Source organism: Sander vitreus, chromosome 14 (genome assembly GCF_031162955.1).
Source record: "Sander vitreus isolate 19-12246 chromosome 14, sanVit1, whole genome shotgun sequence".
Classification (NCBI taxonomy): Eukaryota; Metazoa; Chordata; class Actinopteri; order Perciformes; family Percidae; genus Sander; species Sander vitreus.
Genome location: NC_135868.1, coordinates 1620193 through 1645237, shown reverse-complemented (window position 1 = coordinate 1645237; position 25045 = coordinate 1620193). Strand labels below are relative to the sequence as shown.

At 41.4% G+C, this 25045-nt stretch overlaps 1 protein-coding gene and 1 pseudogene across 4 annotated transcripts; both read right to left on the bottom strand.

Moving 5' to 3' along the window:
- Positions 1–3908: 3908 nt before the first annotated feature.
- Positions 3909–14397, bottom strand: LOC144528457 (uncharacterized). Of its 3 annotated transcripts, none has more exons than XM_078267036.1 (4): positions 13115–13269; positions 12956–13013; positions 7661–8705; positions 3909–4922 (listed from the first exon to the last, which is right to left on the bottom strand). In XM_078267036.1, the coding sequence occupies exons 2-3, from the start codon at positions 12993–12995 to the stop codon at positions 7696–7698; spliced, it is 1050 nt and encodes a 349-aa protein (XP_078123162.1). In that variant the 5' UTR covers positions 12996–13013; positions 13115–13269; the 3' UTR covers positions 3909–4922; positions 7661–7695. The 3 variants fall into 3 exon arrangements, with proteins under 3 accessions (XP_078123162.1, XP_078123165.1, XP_078123163.1); XM_078267039.1 differs by lacking the exon at positions 3909–4922 and adding an exon at positions 10864–10959 and having other exon boundaries at positions 5357–8705; XM_078267037.1 differs by lacking the exons at positions 3909–4922; positions 13115–13269 and adding an exon at positions 13285–14397 and having other exon boundaries at positions 5357–8705.
- Positions 14398–14421: 24 nt separating this feature from the next.
- LOC144528454 (uncharacterized) lies at positions 14422–25045 on the bottom strand (annotated as a pseudogene). Its single transcript, XR_013502905.1, has 3 exons — positions 24900–25045; positions 22219–22437; positions 14422–17802 (listed from the first exon to the last, which is right to left on the bottom strand). The product of XR_013502905.1 is annotated as an uncharacterized LOC144528454 (transcript).

The following is a 25045-nucleotide window of genomic DNA, read 5'->3' as shown; positions in this document are numbered from 1 at the left end:
CCGGGGGGGTCGCTGCCAAAATAAAAGCCCTGTTAATCTATTTTCACTTTTTTTGTTTTTTGATTTCTTTCATGAGGATATATTTTTGTTACATTTAGGAACCCTGTCTTACTGGTTTACACATTCTTATAATATATTCTGTTAATACACTGCATATATCTATATTATTCTTACTACTAGTATAATGTTACTGCTACTACATTACACATATCTGTACATGCTGTTCATACAATGTAAATATTACATAGCCATATTTATTCTGCTCTTATAAGGTAACTACTAATACACTGAACATGTAAACCAGCTGTACACTACTGTCCACACTGCACTATATTTCTTGTCCCGTCTATACTTTGTATATCACATTTGCACTTTTCTGCTTTTTTGGCACTTCTGGTTGGACGCAGACTGCATTTCATTGTCTTTGTACTCTGCACAATAACAATAAAGTTGAATCTAATCTACTAACCCTTTTTAAACAGTAAATATGATTAGGGTGATGAAGGGTATGTGATGATGGGGGGGTATGGTGAAGGGTATGTGATGATGGGGGGGTATGGTGAAGGGTATGTGATGATGGGGGTATGGTGAAGGGTATGTGATGATGGGGGTATGGTGAAGGGTATGTGATGATGGGGGGTATGGTGAAGGGTATGTGATGATGTGGGGGTATGGTGAAGGGTATGTGATGATGGGGGAGTATGGTGAAGGAGTATGTGATGATGTGAGGGTATGGTGAAGGGGATGTGATGATGTGGGGGTATGGTGAAGGGTATGTGATGATGTGGGGGGTATGGTGAAGGGTATGTGATGATGGGGGGTATGGTGAAGGGTATGTGATGATGTGGGGGTATGGTGAAAGGTATGTGATGATGTGGGGGTATGGTGAAGGGTATGTGATGATGGGGGGTATGGTGAAGGGTATGTGATGATGGGGGTATGGTGAAGGGTATGTGATGATGTGGGGGGGGGGTATGGTGAAGGGTGTGTGATGATGGGGGGGTATGGTGAAGGGTATGTGATGATGTGGGGGGTATGGTGAAGGGTATGTGATGATGTGGGGGTATGGTGAAGGGTATGTGATGATGGGGGGGTATGGTGAAGGGTATGTGATGATGTGGGGGGTATGGTGAAGGGGTATGTGATGATGTGGGGGGTATGGTGAAGGGTATGTGATGATGGGGGGGTATGGTGAAGGGTATGTGATGATGTGGGGGTATGGTGAAGGGTATGTGATGATGTGGGGGGGTATGGTGAAGGGTATGTGATGATGTGGGGGTATGGTGAAGGGTATGTGATGATGTGGGGGGTATGGTGAAGGGTGTGTGATGATGGGGGGGTATGGTGAAGGGTATGTGATGATGGGGGGGGGTATGGTGAAGGGTATCTGATGATGGGGGGGCCAAGGGAACTTTATCAGGATGCATAGTATCCTGGATCCATGAAATAACTGGCCTTTCAAAATAAAAGTCTGCCTGCCTCTATGGGAATCTAACATAGGGGTGTACTGACTTATGCCCCCTGTATTTTAAGGAAGAACATTTATTTATTTACGATACATTATTCATTCACAAAGACAATTGGTGTCCTTAAAGGTTGGATTTTTCCTCATTTTTTAATTAAGGCATTAAGATCAATTTCCAAAAGATGATTTATTTATTCCTCTTTTTCTTCACACTTTAGCATGGGTGTCCTAATTTCTTCACATGACTGTAAGTCTAGACTCGGTTTCAGGAAAGCAGAGGAGCCTAAGTTACCATGGAGATTTATTCTGCTCCTGACCAGGCTAACAACCTTTTCTGTTCACTCAGCAGTGGTTTTACCTTATTGTTATTCTTGTCATTAGCCTGCATTAAAACACAACAGGTACATATTGCTGTCCAGTTTAATACTATTATTATTTGAAACATTATTAATGTGTGGTTGGTGCTGTTATATTGCTGTATGAAGACTGCTGTTCATATTGTTGTTAGACGTTTGGTGAATATATTACGGCAGCTGTTGAGAGAAATAGAAAAGGCTGATGAAGTTACAGATGTGGTTCAGTGATGAAGAGTAATATATAAAGTCCTATACATGTGTTTCTATAATGAAGTCAGTGATGAAGAGTAATATATAAAGTCCTATACATGTGTTTCTATAATGAAGTCAGTGATGAAGAGTAATATATAAAGTCCTATACATGTGTTTCTATAATGAAGTCAGTGATGAAGAGTAATATATAAAGTCCTATACACAAAATATTTGTCGCATTTAGAGCTCTACTAACTATACATACAATATACATTTTTCATCAATCTGGTGAACTTTGAGAGCCAAATGAAGAGGCTAGATCTATGTAGAACCTGTGCTCTTGTAAACAATGTTGTGTTCTTGTAAGCGATTTAACCATAAACACATTTTTGTATAATATACATTTGAGTCATCAAAAGGACAAGCTTTGAACGCTAAATTTGGAAATTTAATTTTATACTTATTACATATAGAGAATCCAATCTGTAAATGTAATATTAATGTTGTGAAACAAGGACCTTACGCACTCATTCTTTGAAAAGTACCCAACAGGTGTCAAAGGATGAGAATCTCATTCTGAAGGACAGCATTTCATTCTCACGTTATGAGACCGTTCTGTGAGACAGCAAAGACAAGATGATCTGCAGCTTAAAGCCTAACTCTCGCCAAAATGCAACCTAGGGTCTTTTTGTGAAAGTACCTGAGTCAAACTTTCGTTTAAAAGCATCATTAGGACGGAAGCGTCACTTTTAAGATTTACCGTATTCTTGTTTTTGGGTCAAATGACCTTTTGAACGGGAGCGCTAGGGACGCTACGATGCTAGCCTCAAAATAGCTATTTTTAAACCACTAAGAAGGCTCGACACAACATGAGACTTTGCTCCAAGTATCACCAGGGACTCTACACCTTAACCACAGCACTGACAACATTGGTTGGTACTCAGAGTTTACTAAAAAGAGGTTTTAACAACTCCCGTTAGCTGTTGTTCTTCCGGTCTCCGTCTATCGAGCCAGTCAGAAATAGTCGAGGGGGGAGAGTAAAGATGGAAAGCTCCTAAAGCTCAGTTCCGTATAAATGCACGGATTATTCGTTTAGTCGTTAGTGAAACACAATATTGACCTTGTTGTTGAAAAAGGAGCCTCATATAAGAATGACATCTCTCCTGTGGAGTCCGTTCATCGGAGATCGCCTACTTTTGACTGGGAAAATGGCAGATAGTGTAAACAACAACTGCTAACGTGAGTTGCTCAAAACCTCTTTTTAGTAAACTCTGGGTACACAACTAATGTTCTCAATGCTGTCGTTAAGGTGTAGAGCCCCTGGTGATACTTGGAGCAAAGTCTCATGTTGTGTGGAGCCTTCTTAGTGTTTTAAAAATAGATATTTTGAGGCTAGCATAAAAGTGCTGCTAGCACTCTGCTCAAAAGGCAATACACATAGACCCTAGATTGCATTTTTGGTGACAGTTACGCTTAAGTCAAAGCAGATGAAAAGTATTACTTCAAATCGATTTTCACTTTATTTCATCCTGGAGGGTACTCAGCATGTCCTGGTGTACCACACCGGTCATATCAAATGATTATATTTCTTTACTTTATTAGCTTTACCATGGCCTAATTAGTGGCATAGGAGACACTATACATGTCAAAAGACCTTAATCATGTTGGTGTCACTGATCATATTACCTTGGAACATAGCAATGCACAAGTGAGTTTTTATAGTTGTATACAGATCATAATATGTCCATCTCAGCTTTGCTGCCAATGTGTATTGAATAAACTCCCATATTGATACAAAATTAATAGTGAATCTTGCTAAACATACATTACTTAGAAAGAAGTGAATATATGTGTGGGCCCTATAAAATATCAGGTGGTTACATTTGTCTGATTTCTTGATTATAGGACAGACATTACAAGACAAAACAATATCTAATAAAATATTCAAAATAAGAGTGTACTTTTTCCTACCAAACAATATAATGTCTTCTATCTAGATGTTGATACATAAAGATTTTTGTTTGATACCTGAGAAGTTTTGCTTGGACTTAAAGGCACAAACATTATTCCATGTCACCAGTCTCAGGTTCAGAAGAGTCTCCAGTCTGGTCTTCAGTCTCTGGTTGTAAAAGTGGATGTGAGTTCCTGGCTGGTTCTGGTCCTCCACAGTCCTCTCCATCAGCTTCTGTTTCCATCGGACCAACACATTTATGTGTTTTGACAAGAGAACGCCAGGAAAATCTTTTGTTACAAACACTGCAGCTGAATCTTTTCTCTCCTGTGTGGACTACCATGTGTGACCGTAAATTTCCTCTCTGTGTAAAAGATTTCTTACAGACTGAGCAGCTGAAAGGTTTCTCTCCTGTGTGGATTATCATGTGTTTCTGCATATTATGCTTGCAGCCAAATCTTCTCCCACACTCAGAGCAGCTGAATGTTTTCTTACATCTGGAATCATGTTTCAGAGAGTTTAAAGCTGACTGAGGTTATCTGGTCTCCTTCCAATCAGCACTGTCATCAGTCTCAGGATCAGAAGAGTCTCCAGTCTGGTCTTCAGTCTCTGGTTGTAAAAGTGGATGTGGATGTGAGTTCCTGGCTGGTTCTGGTTCTCCACAGTCCTCTCCATCAGCTTCTGTTTCCATGTGTTGAGTTTGTCTTTGATGAAACTGTGATGCCTGACCTTTCTCTTCATCATCTTCACTCTTCAAAGGAACAGGAGTGAATGGGAACTTGGTGATATCAGCCTCCTCCAGCCCTTGAAGCTGCTCTCCCTCCTGACTGCTCCACAGTTCCTCCTGTTCCTCTTTAATGTGTGTGGGGGGCTCTGGCTCCTGCTGGTCCACACTGGAGCTACACTCCTGCTGCTCATGGGGGATCCTCTTCTTTAACTACCAACAGCTGCTGCACATCTGCAGGAAACAGGGAAACACACATTGAGGAAAACAGGGACTACATGCTTCTGCATACTAACTTCCAGAGTGCTCAAGCTGTAAAGACCATGGATGTATTAAGAGAACTGGATACAGTGTTTTGGCACGAAGCCCCGTTCATTCTAGCTACCACTAAAGATAGCTAGCCCTGGCAGTTTGGGAACAGAGACGTTTATAACATTGCATCCAGGTTACAGGCTTTACAGCATACACCACTCTGATGTATCATTAGATAATACACATGATGGATTACAGCCATTTTACAGCTGGGGGATCTCAGGAAAACCCGTCTGAGCCTGCAGTGCTGGGCGCAGTCCCGTGGGTCTGCTCGCGTTCTAAATGTCTGTTAAATAATTCTGGATTTGGCTATTAGTGCAATTTAAAACATGATGTTTGAACAAGGACCATTTAAGTGTTCGGACTGTTAAGTTGATGTATCCCCAAAAGAATTATCCGCTGACATATAGACGTTTCTTTTTTGCCATGTAAAGTCTATGGGAAATGTCTTTCTGGGCCAGCTGGTTGACAGACCTTGCAATTCCACCATTGGCCGCTAAGCCCATGGTTGCTTCAAGACATGGCGCTGTTCCTGGGGGCTTGGTAAAGACTGACAATTACACCTAAGGCTTATCTTGTTCTTATTTCATTGTTTGGTATATAACTGGTTTGAATCCTACTTAAAGAACAGGGACTACTTTGTGTCTATAGATAAACATCTGAGCGGACAAATATGAAATGCGGAGTTCTCCAAGGCTCCATTCTGGGGCCTCTTCTATTTAACATCTACATGCTTCCAGTGGCTTAGATTATGGACAACAACAAAAAAAGTTACCATACTATGCAGACACACATTTACATAACCACATCACCAGGGAACTATGGTTCAATACAAACACTGAGGAAGTGCATTGAACAAATCAACTATTAGCCCCCAGGGTTCAACATTAAGGTTTTTTTTCCCTTGTCCGGTTGGGCAAATGAAACCTTTTACTTGCCCCCACACTAAAAACATTTGAAAACAAGTTTCAAAAACCAATCAAAAGCGTCAAAAACGTAAAAAAGAAAACATCAGTGGGGGTCAGTGGAGAGGGCTGAGGAGGTGCAGTTGGTTGTGGGATGTCAGAGTAAGAGCGGGTGAGGGGTGTGAATCTGGGACAAACCAAAGACCAATCGATTGGTAGAAGATTCGGGAGAATTTCAGTCGACTGATATTTTCTTTGGTTGAATACAGTCCTTATGTACACAGTTCGTTAATGTTTATGTCTGTCTTTGTTCAACTTTGTTGTCCTTTAACAGAGTCAGATTCATTGTATGTGTTTAGATACTTGACCATTAAATAGGCCTGTAAAAATTATTAAATAATTGTCTAACCGCAATTTTTTTAGGTAATCGCGGGTTGTTTTTTTTTATTCAACCGCAATTAAAGCAGTTCCTCCTCATTCCCTTCGAGAACGTCACCCGAGCTGCATCAGGAGGCTCTCCTCCCAGCGAGCTTCGACACAGTTTTCGGCCCCACTATATTGTCACTGTGACAACTAACAACAATCGCCATTTTGTTGTGTACCCATCAAATGACCACAGCAAACAGTCCAATGGCCTTTCTATTCATTTTATTTCTATGCAAGGACACCATGAAGACTCCAGAGACTGTTGAAATTCACTCCATGCAGATTTATTTGTTACATTTTAACAAACAAACCGAGCTGCCTCGGACACATCAACTGACCACCGGCGATAGTCAGTCGAATAGACAACTGAATCTAAGTTTCATATGACTCTCTTCTTATACAGCGTTTTGGGCGGTGTCAGTTGGACACGTTCACGCCCACAGTTACCTGATGTTCGTTACATCTTAAGATGGACCTGAACTGGTGATATTTTTTACTTCTAACAGTCCTCTCAACTTCCTTTTCTTAAGTACACCTAGGTCGTTGTGACCCAGACAATAACTACTAACATACATGCTAGTCAACAGATGGTTTACTTCAAATTATTTCACTTTATTTCATCCTGGAGGGTACTCAGCATGTCCTGGTGTACCACACCGGTCATATCAAACAATTATATTTCTTTACTTTATTAGCTTTACCATGGCCTAATTAGTGGCATAGGAGACACTATACATGTCAAAAGACCATATTCATTTTGGTGTAACTGATCATATTACCTTGGAACATAGCAATGCACAAGTGAGTTTTTATAGTTTTATACAGATCATAATATGTCCATCTCAGCTTTGATTCAAAGATAAAACTCCTCTGCTCCCTGACAGGAAACACCATGCTAGGCTAACTTCCCTATGCTACCTCCCTCACATCTCCCTTGTTTAAACTAAAGATAGCTTTCAACCTGCACTTCCTGTCTCCCTGACACAGAGAGAAAAGTCTCCTCTCAGAGACTGCTGGGCCTAAATTGTGCTTAAACATGACACACAAAATTAAAACATGAACCCAATGTGTATTGAATAAACTCCCATATTGATACATGATTAATAGTGAATCTTGCTAAACATACGTTACTTAGAAAGAAGTGAATATATGTGTGGGCCCTATAAAATACTGGGTGGGTACATTTGTCTGATTTCTTGATTATATGACAGACATTACAAGACAAAACAATATCTAATAAAATATTTAAAATAAGACAGTATGTTTTCCTACCACACAATATAATGTCTTCTATCTAGATGTTGATACATTAAGGTTTTTGTTTGATACCTGAGAAATTTTGCTTGGACTAATAGGCACAAACGTTATTCCATGTCATCAGTCTCAGGTTCAGAAGAGTCTCCAGTCTGGTCTTCAGTCTCTGGTTGTAAAAGTGGATGTGAGTTCCTGGCTGGTTCTGGTCCTCCACAGTCCTCTACATCAGCTTCTGTTTCCATCGCACCAACACATTTATGTGTTTTGACATCAGAACGCCAGGCAAATCTTTTGTTACAAACACTGCAGCTGAATCTTTTCTCTCCTGTGTGGACTGCCATGTGTGATAGTAAACTATCTCTCTGTGCAAAAGACCTCTTACAAACTAAGCAGCTGAAAGGTTTTTCTCCTGTGTGAGTTCTCATGTGTTTCTTCAAGGTTCCACTTACAGTGAAAGCTTTACCACACTGAGAGCAGCTAAAAGGCTTCTCTCCTGTGTGGATTCTCATGTGTGACTGTACATTTCCACTCTGTGTAAAAGATTTCTTACAGACAGAGCAGCTGAAAGGTTTTTCGTCTGTATGAGTTCTCATGTGTCTATTCAGATTTGACTTGAAGCCAAATCTTTTCCCACACTCAGAGCAGCTGAATGTTTTCTTACATCTTGAATCATGTTTCAGAGAGTTTAAAGCTGACTGAGGTTCTCTGGTCTCCTTCCAATCAGCACTGTCATCAGTCTCAGGTTCAGAAGAGTCTCCAGTCTGATCTTCAGTCTCTGGTTGTAAAAGTGGATGTGGATGTGAGTTCCTGGTTGGTTCTGGTCCTCCACAGTCCTCTCCATCAGCTTCTGTTTCCAAGTGTTGAGTTTGTCTTTGATGAAGCTGTGAGGACTGAGCTTCCTCTTCATCATCTTCACTCTTCACAGGGACAGGAGTGAATGGGAACTTGGTGATAGCCTCCTCCAGCCCTTGAAGCTGCTCTCCCTCCTGACTGCTCCACGGTTCCTCCTGTTCCTCTTTAATGTGTGGGGGGGGCTCTGGCTCCTGGTGGTCCACACTGGAGCTACACTCCTGCTGTTCCTCTTCACCAACTATTACTTCCAGAACATCTTGAGGTAAAGCTGAAACACAGACAGTGTGAATATTTGTACAATTTACCGTTTACAATTCCATTAAACGTGGCAAAATCCAACACTGAAAATTATTCAGCAACAATTTTAAGAATACGGTTCCTCAAATTTAAGGATATGTTGATTTTGTTTGTTTTCAATGACTGTAGACTAAATATATCTGGGTTTTTGTTAGTAGTTAACAAGCTTCTGTTGTTAGTCCGAAGGAACTTCTGTGTGTTAATTAGCGGATCGCAAACCAAGTTTAAGGCTCATATCGCCACCTACATTACTGTATTGGAGTGTGTAGAATAATCAGTGGCATTAATTAATCTGCACGGAGGAGTAGGGTCTGTTGTGTTAGTGTGTGTGAGTGTGTGTGTGAGTGAGTAAGTAAGTAAGAGAGAGAGAGAGCATATACGGCAGTATGTGTGGCGGTCAACATTGATTATGTGCGTAGCTCTAAGATGAAGCCCACGGTTCACCACAAACCTGTTGAAGTTTCTAAAGGCTGCTTTAGGCTGCATTCACACTTCCTGCATTGCTGCTTCGGCGTATATTCAACAGCAGGGCCGGTTCTAGCCTGCTATGTTAGGGTGTGCAGGAAGAAGAAATAGGTGGGCTGAATGCTTATTAGCTAAATGCAGGGTTTTCCCTGCTATTATACGGCTTAGGCGCAGCAGCTGTTTTTGCGCACCGCCTACACATATGAACGTAAAAACAACGGGAGAGCATTTGGACAATGAGCCGACCGTTATTATTATACATCCAGAAACCGATGCACAGGACGGGTGTCCACTCGTTGTCTTCGGCACACACGTAGGGCTGGGACGGTTACCGCATTACCGCGGTCACGTGACGCATACGCGGGTCTGAGCTCGTCACCGTCATCCCCGCAAAAAAAAACATTGGTCCGCACGTTGTGTATAATGACATGGATTGTGTCTGATGACATTGTGTCTTACATGGATTCAAGGTTTTCTAAACAAAATCATCAAAAGATGGAGAAAATCCAACCTTTCGCAGGTTGGGGAGCGCATTGTTCCATACCGTGTATTACGGTAGGAAAAGCAAAGACATTTCTCCGTTCTCAGCTGAGATAGACACATTAATGTTACAGCTGCAGTGTTTACCATTAGCCTAGCAGCTAGCAGAGTTTCCTTATAGCGGCACGTTGAATTTCAGCCTGCATGCACGTTTTGTAGCCTAAAACGGAGTGGCTTATATGTGACCGAGTCGTCCTCTCGGCTCTCTGTCTGCTCAGCTGCTAAACGGGCTGCACTCGGGATGCAACATGTTGTAAGGTTTAAGCCGATGTTTTTTCGGGGGTAACTCCATTCACTTTACTGGCAGTATTGGCAATAGATAAAGCCATCGTGTCTTGAGAAGCTCTAGCTTGTTGTTTTCTTGTTCACTTTTAACTCACTTTACATCTTTACACACACACACACACGGGTGCCAGACTGCGACCAAATGGTCACATTTTGCAACCCAAATTTGAGAGTGTGTGACTGAATTTTACATCCAGTCGCGCATGTGTGACCAGTAAATTTGTTGTTTGGAAGGGGCGCGTCAATGAATCCAGAATCTGTGGCAGGCCAATGAGTGTGAGAATGATAGGGAATGGCCATGTGTGGAGAGAGAGGGTCCTAGAGATAATCGAGTTCACGTAAACATCTGTGGGAAGGAGACAGATATCACAACCTACGTGCGTCTGAACAACGAGAAAGCCAACTATTGACTCGTTCTTCCGACCTGCGGCTAGGGTTCTAGTGCCAGAGTCTACAGCAGCCAACGTCAAGTAAAGCGTTTAGTCTGGCCCGTAGAATAATCATGAATTCAGAAAATGTGAAGAGGAAAACATGCGTTCTGTTATTTAGCATTTCAAGCATTTACAGCAGGTAACATTACACAGGTAGAGCACAAACCCAGCCCCTGTATTTGCATCTCTATTCACATGCCGGGATTCTGCACAGCGATGCCCGCGCTCCACACACACAGCTGAGCCGAGATGTGTGTGCGTTAAAACACGCAGCACCTGACAGGGAACGATACAGAGAGGATTACCAACGGCCGCTGGGGCAGATCAACTCACGCTAGTCTAGTTACTGTAAGTAGGATACAATAAAACCTTTGTGAGTAAAAAGTCAATACTTATCAATGCACTCACCTGTATAGACAGCCATAGAAAGCGATATTTCAATCTGCTCTGTCTGCTCAGTCCACTCTTGTCAACTGCGCTGTTTTACGCGAACAGAGCTCTACTCTGCAAATAGAGAATTTTTGCTGTCTGTTTGTAGTCTAACTGTTTATCTGAGTTTGCTGGGAATCTTGAAATTTGGACAAATTCTTATAAATTTAACTGCTGGCTGAACGAGCCATCCTCTCCGCTGGAAAGGTAAACCTATGGATGTATTATATGACCAAAACAGATGCACGTGGCTACTTAATATGCACGTGAATGATGCGATCGTTATGTTCGCGTTCTTCATTGATGATGATGATGCTGGTTGTATTATTTTACAACAGCATCGTTTCATTGCAAATGGGGCATACATGAGGAATGCATAGCATGCTTATCAGTCCATTCATCATTCACCATTACCTGACAACAGCCGTTTCTTTCTGCAAGCATTTTCCACCAATCAGGACGCTGCATACTACAACCATGTTTCCCTAATCACAGACTTTAACCATCACTCCTCAGTGAACTGCCTCCTAGTCTGAGATCTTTTTCTACTTAAAGAGCCAGTTATCATTATGGAGTTTCCATGTTTTTTTAGGAGTTTGCTCACACTAATACATATAAAAAAAAATTAAATATAGCATTAATTCAGTAAGAAAGTGAAAATTTCAAACAAGAATCTATAGGCATATTAGGTATACATTAATTTTATTTTCTTTATTTGTAAGTCCGGCCCCCGGAGTGTCTGCTTAGAAACATTCTGGCCCTTGGAAAAATGTAGTTGACCCCTGGTCTACAGTGTCACAGTTGGATGATGATTCAGAGTCGAGGTTTGTGCGGCAAAAAAGGCTATAATACATATAACATATGATTATTTCAGTGTAAACAAAAAAAAGAGACATAGGAGAGAGGGAGAGCCTGTATGAGGCAATAATACAGTACACTGACAATAATAATACTTTGTTTACATTTCTGAATGTGCATTTGTTAAGCACCATTCAATTAAAATGTGATTGTGAGCTAAAATAAAACAGCACATTGTAGTTTCTGTATTTATTACCAAAGCATGTATCACTTAAACAGTTAACATGGGGGAAATGTGAAAAATTGTGTTGCAGGTCGATATAAGTTGTCCCTAAACAGTGTTGAATTGTATTCTATTTGTGGTGGTAGCTGACCCGGGGTGGGGGGTGCACGCACAGAAAGAGGTGCAGACTTCTTATATTAATTGTACTGCAAATATTTTTATACAATATTCTGCAGGTAACAATTCAAAATTTGAAATGGAAAGGGGACATTCGCAGAAAGTACAGTATGATGTATGCACAAGCTAATATGCTGAATCGCAAATTTAGTATGTGTTCATTGTTGGTGAAGACCACACTTTTTAAAGCTTTTTGCACCCCAATGTAAACTGCCCACTTGTGGCGTCGCTATAAAAAAAGCAGTATGCAGAAACTCAATGTGGCATCTAATGATGGCATGAGGCTGCTGCTTAAAATGCCACGATGGAGCAGTGCAAGCCAAATGTTTGTAAGTGGTGATGTATCCACCTGTCCTGCTGTACTCAGGAATCTCATGTACAGATGTGTATGTGTAGACTAACTGAGTCATTCAACAGCAGAATTGCAACACTAGTGAACCCTAAAATGAGTGGGTTAGGTTCACTTATTATATTGTGGATCATTGGCTTTTTAGTGTATATGCTATTATCTGAACACTCTTTGTGTATTGTGGGACTCTGACTGTTGTAGTCATTTTTTATTGACTGTTTTATCTTGTATTGTCTGTCTTTTGCTATAGTTTGTATTGTGCTATGGATCGTTTTTTGTGTCCTGAATAAAGTAAGTATATCCATGTATAGACACATAGCTTCTATATCCATGTATACACACATAGCTTCTATATCCATGTATACACACATAGCTTCTATATCCATGTATACACACATAGCTTCTATATCCATGTATACACACATAGCTTCTATATCCATGTATACACACATAGCTTCTATATACATGTATAGACACATATCTTGTATATATTTCTATATATTTCAGATGTAAACGTGTCCCACCTGTCCCCTGGTCCGCTGACAGCTTCCTCTCAGACTTCATGTTAAAGTTCCCCCCGACCTGTTTCAGGAAATACAACAAGACGTTAGCAGGAGCTAGCTGCTAGCGGCTAACCTTAGCTTTAGCACCGACTCCCTGCGACATTAAAAGAGAAAACAAACCTGCTCTGTGTAGCTTTGTTCCAGCTTTTAAAACCACATCCAGCAGTTTGGGACCTTTCTTTCTTCTTAAGAAACTAAACACTGGCGCCTTTTACTCCGCCGTCCTCATCACGATGTGACTAACAACAGTTAACGTTAGTTCCGGGGACAGACGGTATTACGGGTCGTACCGACAACTTCCGGGCAGATGTTTGTTTACTAATGTAACCGAGGGTTTCTTCTGTTGCCTAGACTCAGGTTTGACTATAAAATAAAGAAACACGGGCGTCCGATGCCGGAACAGAGACGGCACTGCACGTCTCACTTTATTCACCCACAACACAGTCAATACTACACTTTATCCACTTCCGCTTTTCCCCTTCACAATAAAAGCTCTATGGTCCTGTTGTCCTCGGGTCAAATTTGACTCGTTTTCAAAGTTTCTGTATCAGAACTATAGGTTACTTAAAAACAAATTGCCTCAAAAATAACATGAATGGTTCCATACAACGCTTTTTTGCAAGTAAAATGAAGGATTGGATCATTACTCTCATTGAATTGTGGAGGTTTTATTCAACTTTATAGCTTTTGAAAAGAAATTGAAATGGTTTCAAAACAGTTTCCTGACTAAACGTTGACACATACCAGTCTGTGATCCACTCCACATCCTCTGATTTTAATTGTTAGTCAAAATAATTCATAATTTGTGTTTCTAACTCAGAAAGTAGGTATAAATTAATATTAATGAGGTGTATTGACCATGCATTCCAGAAATAAGTGTAACACTAGTGGTAATAAGTTGATGTTGGTGGTGAATCCAGTGGGAGTTGAAAAAAAGGGCTGAAAAAAGCGTCTAAAAAAAGGGTTAATTTTTTTTATTTTTACCTGGGAGGACAAGTTGCATGGGCGACGGGAAGACAACACAAGGGTTAAATAGTAAAATATAGCAATCAAGAAAAATAAACACGATGAGGTGGCACTATATACATATTGTTATTGCACTTCTAGTTTGGGGGTTTATTGCACACAAGCCTTTATAGAGGATTCCAACTTCTCCCGTTGGAATCAACACACTCAGGACGTCCCGCTAGTCTCCTAAAGAGGCGTGGCCGTGGCGGAGCCCACGGGACACAGAGACAGGAAACTACTCTGAGTCGGCGCGTCTCGGTTGTAAACCGTCTCTGGTGGTACAGACATTTCAAAAAGTCGCAAAATCGTCACAGGTGTATTCTGGGATAGAATAAATAACCTTTCTGGGTTGTTTGCATTTTTTTAAACCAATCACAGTCGTCTTGGGCGGCGCTAAGCTCCTAAATGCTAAGTGCTAAATAATCCCAGGAAGGAACTTGTTTTGGTGGAACATTTGCACCCCGTAAAAAGAAAACGCCACATACAATATTAAATGACGTTAACTGATGACACAACACAGTAACGTGAGTTATTTAAATTAGCTGGATACATGGTTAAATCTCATTGGCTCTTACCAGTGTATCGCCGTGTGTACTTTGTCCACAGCAATCCCACCAATCGGTCCCAAAACGTCCCAGTTAGTGAGGAAATACCCTAAACATATTCTTTGTAAATATTTTGCAGCAACGGACAAACAAGCCGTGGAATAGTAACGTTACGAGACAGAGAGCCAGCCGCTCAATGAGTCAAATAACTTCATGCTTCATCCACAAAGCACGTTGCTATCGCCCCGAGTGACAGCTTCATTTGGCTCGTTTTCTGTGAACGATGTGTTGAGGGGGTAACGTTAAGGCGGAGTTAGCAAGCTAACGTTAGCCAACTAACACCGGCCGGCTGGCTGGTTCCGCCGTGCTTTTATGCTGCATCTGTTACAGAGAATGAGCTCAACAGTGGGCTGGCTCTAACGTTAGCGGTCCGCTGGCCCACTCAGGCATGCAAACAGGTATTGTTACTTCTAACAGTCCTCTCCATTTCCTTTTCTTAAGTACACCTAGGTTGTTGTGACCCAGACAATAACTACTAACGTACATGCTAGTCAACAGATGGTTTACTTGATGATTTCACTTTATTTCATCCTGGAGGGTACTCAGCATGTCCTGGTGTACCACACCGGTCATATCAAACAATTATCTCTTTACTTTATTAGCTTAACTGTGGCCTAATTAGTGGCATAGGAGACACCAGGGTTTCCCGCAGCACTTTCCAGTTAAAGCGTAACTCTCGCCAAAATGCAACCTAGGGTCTTTTTGTGAATGCACCCGAGTCAAACTTTCGTTTAAAAGCATATTTAGGACGGAAGCGTCACTTTTAAGATTTACCGGATTCTCGTTTTTCGGTCAAATGACCTTTTGAATGGGAGTGCTAGGGGCACTTTTATGCTAGCCTCAAAATAGCTATTTTTAAAACACTAAGAAGGCTCGACACAACATGAGACTTTGCTCGAAGTATCGCCAGGGGCTCTACACCTTAACCAAAGCATTGAGAACATTGTTTGTGTACAAAGAGTTTACTAAAAAGAAAGGTTTTCAGCAACTCACGTTAGCAGTTGTTGTTTACGCTATCCGCCATTTTCCCAGTCCAAAATAGAACATTAACTGGTACAAGCCTACAGCTGTCCGCGCTCACGGAGTGCGGAAAGTGTGTCAGAGCCTCCCGGACGGTGAACGGAGACTCTGTTACCTGCTTGTCGGTCAACGATTAACGATCGGTTATTTAATTTCATTGTGCTTTCCTTTGGAAGGCTGGCTGCCAAAAATCGCCACTTACTAGCTAATTAATTAGCCTGAGGTAAACGATAGCTATCAGTAAACAGAAGTGACGTGGTGGGTGGTGGCTTGTGTCTGGTGAGTGCGCCAGTGTTTGTGTGTGTGCGTGTCTGACCTGCAGACAGCAGAGGAACAAAAGAAGGTAGCTGCACCTTCACCAAAATGAAGATATTATTTTGGTACAAACATTTACTCGCCATGTGGCAGATGGCCACATAGATATAGATATAATGTATTAATTATTTATATGTTATTATTTAAATTTAATATTTAGTGTTTAATAAATAATTTGTTAACTGTAGTACAGTCTGTAATCTATCGCACAAACAAGAGAAAAGTCTCCTCTCCGAGACTGCTGGGCCTAAATTGTGCTTAAACATGATACACAAAATTAAAACATGAACCCAATGTGTATTGAAAAAACTCCCATATTGATACATGATTAATAGTGAATCTTGCAAAACATACATTACTTAGAAAGAAGTGAATATATGTGTGGGCCCTATAAAATATCAGGTGGTTACATTTGTCTGATTTCTTAATTATATGACAGACATTACAAAACAGAACAATATCCAATACAATATTTAAAACAAGAGTGTACTTTTTTTCCTACCACACAATATAATGTCTTCTATCTAGATGTTGATACATAAAGATTTTTGTTTGATACCTGAGAAGTTTTGCTTGGACTAATAGGCACAAACATTATTCCATGTCATCAGTCTCAGGTTCAGAAGAGTCTCCAGTCTGGTCTTCAGTCTCTGGTTGTAAAAGTGGATGTGAGTTCCTGGCTGGTTCTGGTCCTCCACAGTCCTCTCCATCAGCTTCTGTTTCCATCGGATCAACACATTTATGTGTTTTGACATCAGAACGCCAGGCAAATCTTTTGTTACAAACACTGCAGCTGAATCTTTTCTCTCCTGTGTGGACTGCCATGTGTGTCCGTAAACTTCCTCTCTCTGTAAAAGATTTCTTACAAACTGAGCAGCTGAAAGGTTTTTCTCCTGTGTGAATTCTCATGTGTTTCTTCAGGGTTCCACTATCAGTGAAAGCTTTACCACACTGAGAGCAGCTAAAAGGTTTCTCTCCTGTGTGGATTCTCATGTGCAACCTTAAATTTCCACTCTGTGTAAAAGATTTCTTACAGACTGAGCAGCTGAAAGGTTTTAATCCAGAATGAGTCATCATGTGTTTCTTCAGGTTTACACTTACAGTGAAATCTTTACCACACTCAGAGCAGCTAAAAGGTTTTTCTCCTGTGTGAGTTCTCATGTGTTTTTGTAAACTTCCACTATGTGTAAAAGATTTATTACAAACACTGCAGCTGAAAGGCTTTTTCTCCCGTGTGAGTCATCATGTGTTTCTTCAGGTTTCCACTATCAGAGAAAGCTTTACCACACTCAGAGCAGCTGAAAGGTTTTTCTCCTGTGTGGATTCTCATGTGTCTTTTTAGAGTTGTCTTGAAGCCAAATCTTCTCCCACACTCAGAGCAGCTGAATGTTTTCTTATGTCTTGAATCATGTTTCAGAGAGTTTAAAGTTGACTGAGGTTCTCTGGTCTCCTTCCAATCAGCACTGTCATCAGTCTCAGGTTCAGAAGAGTCTCCAGTCTGGTCTTCAGTCTCTGGTTGTAAAAGTGGATGTGGATGTGAGTTCCTGGTTGGTTCTGGTCCTCCACAGTCCTCTCCATCAGCTTCTGTTTCCATGTGTTGAGTTTGTCTCTGATGAAGCTGTGAGGACTGAGCTTTCTCTTCATCATCTTCACTCTTCACAGGGACAGAAGTGAATGGGAACTTGGTGATATCAGCCTCCTCCAGCCCTTGAAGCTGCTCTCCCTCCTGACTGCTCCACAGTTCCTCCTGTTCCTCTTTAATGTGTGGGGGGGGCTCTGTCTCCTGCTGGTCCACACTGGAGCTACACTCCTGCTGCTCCGGGGTAACCTCTTCTTTAACCACCAACAGCTGCTGAACATCTGCAGGAAACACAAATTGAGGAAAACTGGAAAGTCAGACATAACCAAGAGAACTGCACCATTCAACAACTTGCCTCCGTTAGTCAGTCCCTTCAGGATTTCGCGATGTCCCGATCGCAACAATTCACACAAATTCAACCAATCACTGAATTTGTTGCGACTCGCAATTTTGACCAATCACGCAACTTTTACGCAAATAACTAGAGTTTCCCGCGACTTCAACCAATCCCAGCAGTCTCACGTGCCAGACTTTGTATCATTATGTGACTCTTAGAGCCACTGATCAAGCGGGAGTGAGAACGGGTTGACGTAACACACATACGTCGCCAAATTCACTTCCTTGTTTCTGATATGAAGACGAGACATGTGTGACTCAAACATCTCACATTTACCAACAAAACGTATAGCGAAAAAACGTGCAAAACATTTCAGACCGTCCTGCCAACCTGTATACATTTTAACATCAATGTACGCTGTAACGTTTTTTCACTCTAAAGTCGCTGAAAGCTGCTGCTGTTTTAATCCTGTTGGCTCTCTGAGGTGCTGATCAGTTCCCCCCCGCAACTGACGCACACACACAAACACACACGGTGGATGCAGGAAAAACCGGAGATGAGACGTACAGGATGAGCTAAACTGAGGACAGCTACGCTCGTTATTGTAAGTGCAATGGTAAGTTAAGTCCAATAAGTACTTTATCAAACCGTATGAATGTGTGCAGCAAAAAAACTAACAATGTAAAGATCAACAAGCCACTGACACACATGTTAAAATTTGATTAATTCAATAAATTATTATTTTTTGTCTTAAATCCACCAGCCATTTTCATATTATACCAACATTTGCAGCATCCTGAGCTTTTTTGGTAAGGTTACTAGGAAAACGCAGTGCAGAGTAATTTTATTCTCCCCAAAACAAAATTTAGAATATAGAACTATACTAAACAAATTGCCACTTTTTTTTTGCAACTTTCACTGTCTTTTGCAAGTTCATTGCAACAAAAATACAAAAGGCATCGGAACATTTATCGCAAGGTTTTACAAAATTTCCCGCAAAATCAGGCATTTTGGGGCGCAACAATCTCAAAAAAAGGCCGCAAAATCCTGGAGGGACTGGTTTAGGAACAATCACAACCCCTGACATTTTCATAACTCACAGTGTAACTGACAGTGGTGAAAACAAGACAACAACATATATATGATTTCAGGGGATCTGAAATTGAACCGTTACGATCAATCAACCATCAACCTTGGGTTGCATCGCTTCGGCCTTGGACTTCATGAAGGGATGCATAGATTCTGGTCTGTTTCCTCCACGAGTGGGCTCTGCAAAGCTCAAGAAAAAAGTAGGCCAATCGGGTGGAATGCATCAGGTTTTTTTAATCCACACTCCCTAAATGGTTCCCTACTACTGCTGACATGAAGATGGAGGTGCTGAGGGCTCACCCTATAGGACCAGAGCGCAGTACAGGTGGGTACCCGCACATTGATCTGCAAGAAGCTACGGTACAAAGTTTGTGAGCAGATCTGAACGCAGCCAGAGGCTCTCAGCTCAAGGTGAACGGCAGAGAAGATATTCACATTTATTCAAACCTCTGTTTTTTTTTTTTAAGAGGGAATATTCAAATGCCATTTTTTGCCAATTTTGACAGCCCTAATATAAACCAATGTAACCTTATCACGCTTTTGCCGACAGGGTTGCCGTTTAAAATGGTCAGTGCGCCCTGAAAATCTATCGCCCCCGTCACTCTTAACACACCACTCATGTCATACTGTTGTATGCTTATTAGGGCTGTCCCTAACGATTATTTTGCATATTATTGTAAAGATTTTTTTTATTATTACTTGATAAGTATGACAATTAACCCAAAATGAATATAAAAACGTCATTAATATTTCAATATTTTATTATTAATGTTCAAATGACTGTGACCGGCACACACAAGGCACCCTTCATTTTTCATCTCATCTGATCAATCACATAGAGCTGTCAAAACTGGTCAAAAACTTTTTTTTTTTAATTTAAAAGATCCTTCTAAAAACAACAGGTTCGAACTATTGGAATAACTATTTTTGCACATTATGTCCTGTAAAAGAAAATCACATATTTGTCTTTTAACATATCTTACTATTGACTTGTTTTTTAGTTTTTAGCAGCATGAACTCTTTGCCCCTATATTGATGTATGGACCCTGACAGCCGGACTTTATGTTCTTCTGTTTATCTAAAGTGCAGAGACTGGTTTTTCTCTACCTCCCATTTCAGTCCCGGATTTGGAGGTCAGAGGTCATATGGAAAGATAGTCAGAAGGGCTAGTAGTTTACCCCCTCCCATATGGTGTCAGCTGGTCAGGGCTGTTAATTGTACGCCCCTACCCTGTCTACCAGCTTGTGAGAGGGTTTTTAAGCAAGTGATTCTTATGTATCTTTGTTCATTCTTCCAGACCTTGTGCTGTGATGTATTGAACCTTTCTTGCAAGAAAAAAACTCTGAAAAGACTTTGTTGACCAAAACTTTATTTCAGATTTCACCTTTTCACCTTCACCTTCTACCACAGTCCATAAGAAGGCACACGTCCAACAAGCTATAGCTAGGCTACATAACTACTTGTGTAGGTATATTTATTGCAACAATAACATGTCTTTTAAAAGATCTCTACATACCTACATATTACAAAATAAACGTTAATAAACTAATATCCTATATCGTGATGTTAAATATAAAGACCGTAATAGACCTCTCTCTCTCTTAATTCACACGCTGTTGTCAAATGGAAGGAGAGCACATTGCTATCGCCAGATAAGTGACAATTTTGTTTGGCTAAATTTCTGTAACCAGTGTATGATGAAAGCAATTTGGGTGGGTGAAATTAGCAAGCTAACGTTAGCTAACAAGCCAGCAGCTGGCAGTTCCACTTCGCTAACACATAGGGAGACTTCTTTGCAGAGAGAACGGATGACAGAACGGAAGAGGCACAGTCTGGTTAGCCATCTCAGGAGGGGAGTGAAGCAGAGGGACCGTAGGCTCTGCATGCTGCTCGAGCAAACGCTGTTTGTTGTGGATATCATAGCAATGTTATCCAGTTTTTGTACTGCCTGCGCAAAACGTACGTTGTACTTGGCCGTCGGCTGTTGTCTCTGCGGTATGTCAGAAGTGCTATTTTTTGGCCAAGACGACCGGCGACGAGTGCCAACGTGAGGTGACACCACAGTCGGCCGTCGTCGCCACTAGTACCCGGCCATCGGCTTGGTGTGTCAGGGCCTTTATAGGGGCTGCCATCTTCCTCTATTCTGACGCAAGTTATGCAAATCAACGTATTTTTGTAATCAATGACGATGAATCGTCCCAGCCCTAATGCTGATATTTTGTTACACTTAAACAAAGCTGCCACTTCACTACCTCATATTTTAGATACTTTTGCAGAATTCAGTTCCCTGTCCTGTTATAAAACTTAACTCAACAAAATCAGCACTATTTCCATTAAATTCAAAACTGGACCCTAGCTCATTACTCCAACTTTTAATTTAAGCAATTGGGGGTTAGTCTCGCTTTGCCAGACCTTCCTCCAGAGCGCTGCGGAGAAAGGTCTGGCTAGTCCACACAGCATTCCAGGATGGGAGAAAAATGCACTCTGGTTTATTGGCATTTCTTTAAACCAATCACAATCATCTTGGGCGGTGCTAAGCGCTGGACGGAGCCACAGTGACTCTGCTAAATAGCCTCGAGAAGGAACTTGTTTTGGTGCAACGTGTACGTTCAAAAGTAGTTTAAGTCGTGCAACAGTAAACTCAGATTGGACAGATAGTCTAGCTAGCTGTCTGGATTTACCCTGCAGATATCTGAGGAGCAGTTAACCGTAGTCCTCACAAATCCACCGGAGTTTAGAACGCCAACACAGAGACAGAGGAAGGTGACAGATATCTGGCCTAAATGAGGGCCATCCGGCATAATTTCCATCGGCACCGGAGCAATCCTGGAAGTGGAACGTTGAGGATATAGACTACTTGGGGGTGGACATTTTGCCCTCATTAATTAGTATTGCTAATAAAAACTTCCAGGACATCTATAATCTATAATTTGATTGAACCTGATCTTGATCAATGTTCACAGATGTATTTTTCATACATGTTCTTATTAACTAGACATGTTCCACCAAAACAAAGTCCTTCACAAGACTATTTTGCAGAGGCACTGTGGCTCCGTCCGGCGCTTAGCACCACCCAAGACAATTGTGATTGGTTTAAAGAAATGCCAATAAACCAGAGCACATTTTTCTCTTATCAAAGAATGCTGTCTGGACATGCAAGACTAGTAAAATAAAAAAAATAAAAAAAAATAAACCAGGTTCTCTTGAACTTTTATGCTTTTGACTTCTGCCAATTCTTTCCCCCTAAAAACCCTGTTAACGTTGTTCCTACCTTCTGCTTCATCATCTTCACTCTTCACAGGGACAGGAGTGAATGGGAACTTGGTGCTATCAGCCTCCTCCAGCCCTTGAAGCTGCTCTCCCTCCTTACTGCTCCACAGTTCCTCTTTAATGTGTGGGGGGGGCTCTGGCTTCTGCTGGTCCACACTGGAGCTACACTCCTGCTGCTCCTCTTCACTAACAATCACTTTCACAACGTCTGGAGGTAAAGCTGAAACACCGATAGACATACATTAAATATCAGTCTCAACAATACTTTGCTAATTAGCTGATTTTACTGTGATAAGGACGCAGCTTCAATTCAATTCAATTTATAGTATCAAATCATAACAAGACACTTTACAGATAGAGTGGGTCTTGACCACACTATATAATATACAAAGACCCAACAATTCCAGTAATTCTCCCAAGAGCAAGCATTATCATGCAAGATAGAGAGTGACTGAAGAGAGAGAGCACCCAGCGGCGTTAGAACAAAGCCGTAAAACGTGTTTTCGCCGATTCATCACTAGAAATGCAACTACAGCAAGCATCTTACTATCACTAACGTATTCACCTTCATATTTACAAAATACATGATATATCCAGCTACAAAAAAGTCTAAAAGTCGGAAGTTAGGACGGAAGTGCAAACAGTGGTTTCTATGGAGATGATACACCGTCTTGTCTCGTCTCATTGGTGTTGAGTTCTGTTGACAACTCCGTTGCTCTGATTGGTTGTAGGTCTATCCAATTGAGTGCAGAGGCATTTTCTTTCTTGGTTCGGTTAAAACACGCCCCATAATCACAGCCCAATAGAGTTGTATCAGACTCATATTCTGACTAGAATCTGAGTATGATGACGTCAGGCTACCGATTCATCCCAGGTCCCCAAAGATCATCATACAAAACCCTTAAAAAAAAAACTCATGCCTCCACCCGGCTCCGGCTGTAAAAGCTGTCGTGGTCTGTCTGAGAAAATCTCCGAACTGGAAGGTAAGATAACTTTGCTGCACCGGATCAGACAGCAGGGCTCCAGACTGCGACCAAATGCTCGCATTTTGCAACCAACATCTGTCAATCAAGGTAAACTACACAGGTCCGTAGGTTAGATTGCCTTGAAATCGAACAATCATAGGAGGGCCAGTGCCTCCTTGGTTTCCACCGCCAAAGTGTCAAAAGTCAGTTTCATTCACACGCGCAGAATTCAACTTGGAGAGCAGAGTTTACCTGCGAGAATATGTATGCCTTCCAGCGCTCGCAGAGCGGACACTCTGTGGCGCGTGGTGGCTGCTCTGTACGCGTGCTGCTTAGCCTCTTTCCTTCTCCCTATGTTTTTGTTTTAACGCTCACAGCTGCCTGTTCAACTCTCGATTGTTGAATCGGTGTGCGAAGGATAATATCTGCGCATGTGAAATTATATAATTTGCTTGTGAGCATGTTTTATCGCACTCACGAGATATGATATAATCGGCGCATGTTAAAATCCAGCGCTAATATGGCACTGGTGCCAAACCGACCGGTATCTACCGGACGGGATAGCAACGCGGATTTCGGTGCAACTTAAATGCTCTCTGATGCTCCGAAAACAGACGTTAGAGGCAACAGAAGCATCGCTGCATGTGACGCTAGTTAACACTAATAACACGTTACACTTGGCAGCAGGTAACGTGTATGTTAGACAACCGTTAGCTAGCAGATGGATTAAACACGCTTTAAATGCTGACAGCTAAACGGTGTAAAAGTGTGACTGTATTTCACTGTAGAGGATTCCAACAGCAGGACGTACAACAGTCTGCTGCTAAAGCTATGAGCTAAAAGACACAAACTAGCACTATGGTCACTGCTGTTGTTAGAAAAAACACACAGACAGACACACAGACACACACACACACACACACACACACAATTCTCCAATTTCCTGTTACAATTTCCCAAAAGTTACAAATCAACACTGGTAGCTTCTTATGTAGCCTGGCATAGTCAGACTCAGTCTGGAACCTCCCAGTCAACAAGTTCCTTAGAAAGCTGTCTTACTGGATGTACTGGCCCTTTAAAAAGGTGTTTCACCAGGTCTGAAGTTCAGTGTGGGCTAGAATCTGTCAGCTAAAAGCCTCAGGAATGAAATCTAGTCATTTTCAGGAAGAGTACCAAATGTTGAGGTACTTTACTTGAGTCTTTTCTTTTCATGCCACTTTCTACTTCTACTCTGCTACATTTCAGAGAGAAATATTGTACTTTTTACTCCACTACATTCATCTGTTCCAGCTTTAGTTACTAGTTACTTTAGTTACTCCATTACATTCATCTGTTCCAGCTTTAGTTACTAGTTACTTTAGTTACTAGTTACTTTAGTTACTAGTTACTTTAGTTACTAGTTACTTTAGTTACTAGTTACTTTAGTTACTCCACTACATTCATCTGACAGCTTTAGTTACTAGTTACTTTACACATTAAGATTCCCTGCTGTAACAGTGTGGTATTAGTACTTTAACTGCAGTACAGGGTCTGAGTACTTCTTCCAGAACTGACTCTAGGACAGCGGATGTTGTTCTTGCAGCTGAAGGACTGTGAGGATAAAGTTAGCACGCTGATATAAAAACATGTTAGCTTCAGGAGCTAGCTGCATGCTAACAGCTAGCAGGCTAACGTTAGCTTAGCGTGATTATGAGAGCAGTTAGATTGTCAGACTAACCTTCTCCCCGCAGCTTGGTCTCCTCCGTGTGTTCCCGGTGTCGCTCCATCTCTGATCAACAAACTAAGAAACGCTGTTTGGGATTCCCTGATCTGGATTCAGCTAACGGCTTCTCTCCTCACTGGGAAACAACAACAGACACCACT

Excerpts from the sequence above, each read along its gene's own strand:
- LOC144528457 (XM_078267037.1), bottom strand. The coding sequence starts at position 12,995 with ATGAAGTCTGAGAGGAAGCTGTCAGCGGACCAGGGGACAG. Across the intron at positions 8,706-12,955 it reads GTCAGCGGACCAGGGGACAG|CTTTACCTCAAGATGTTCTG; the intron begins GTGGGACACGTT and ends TCTGTGTTTCAG.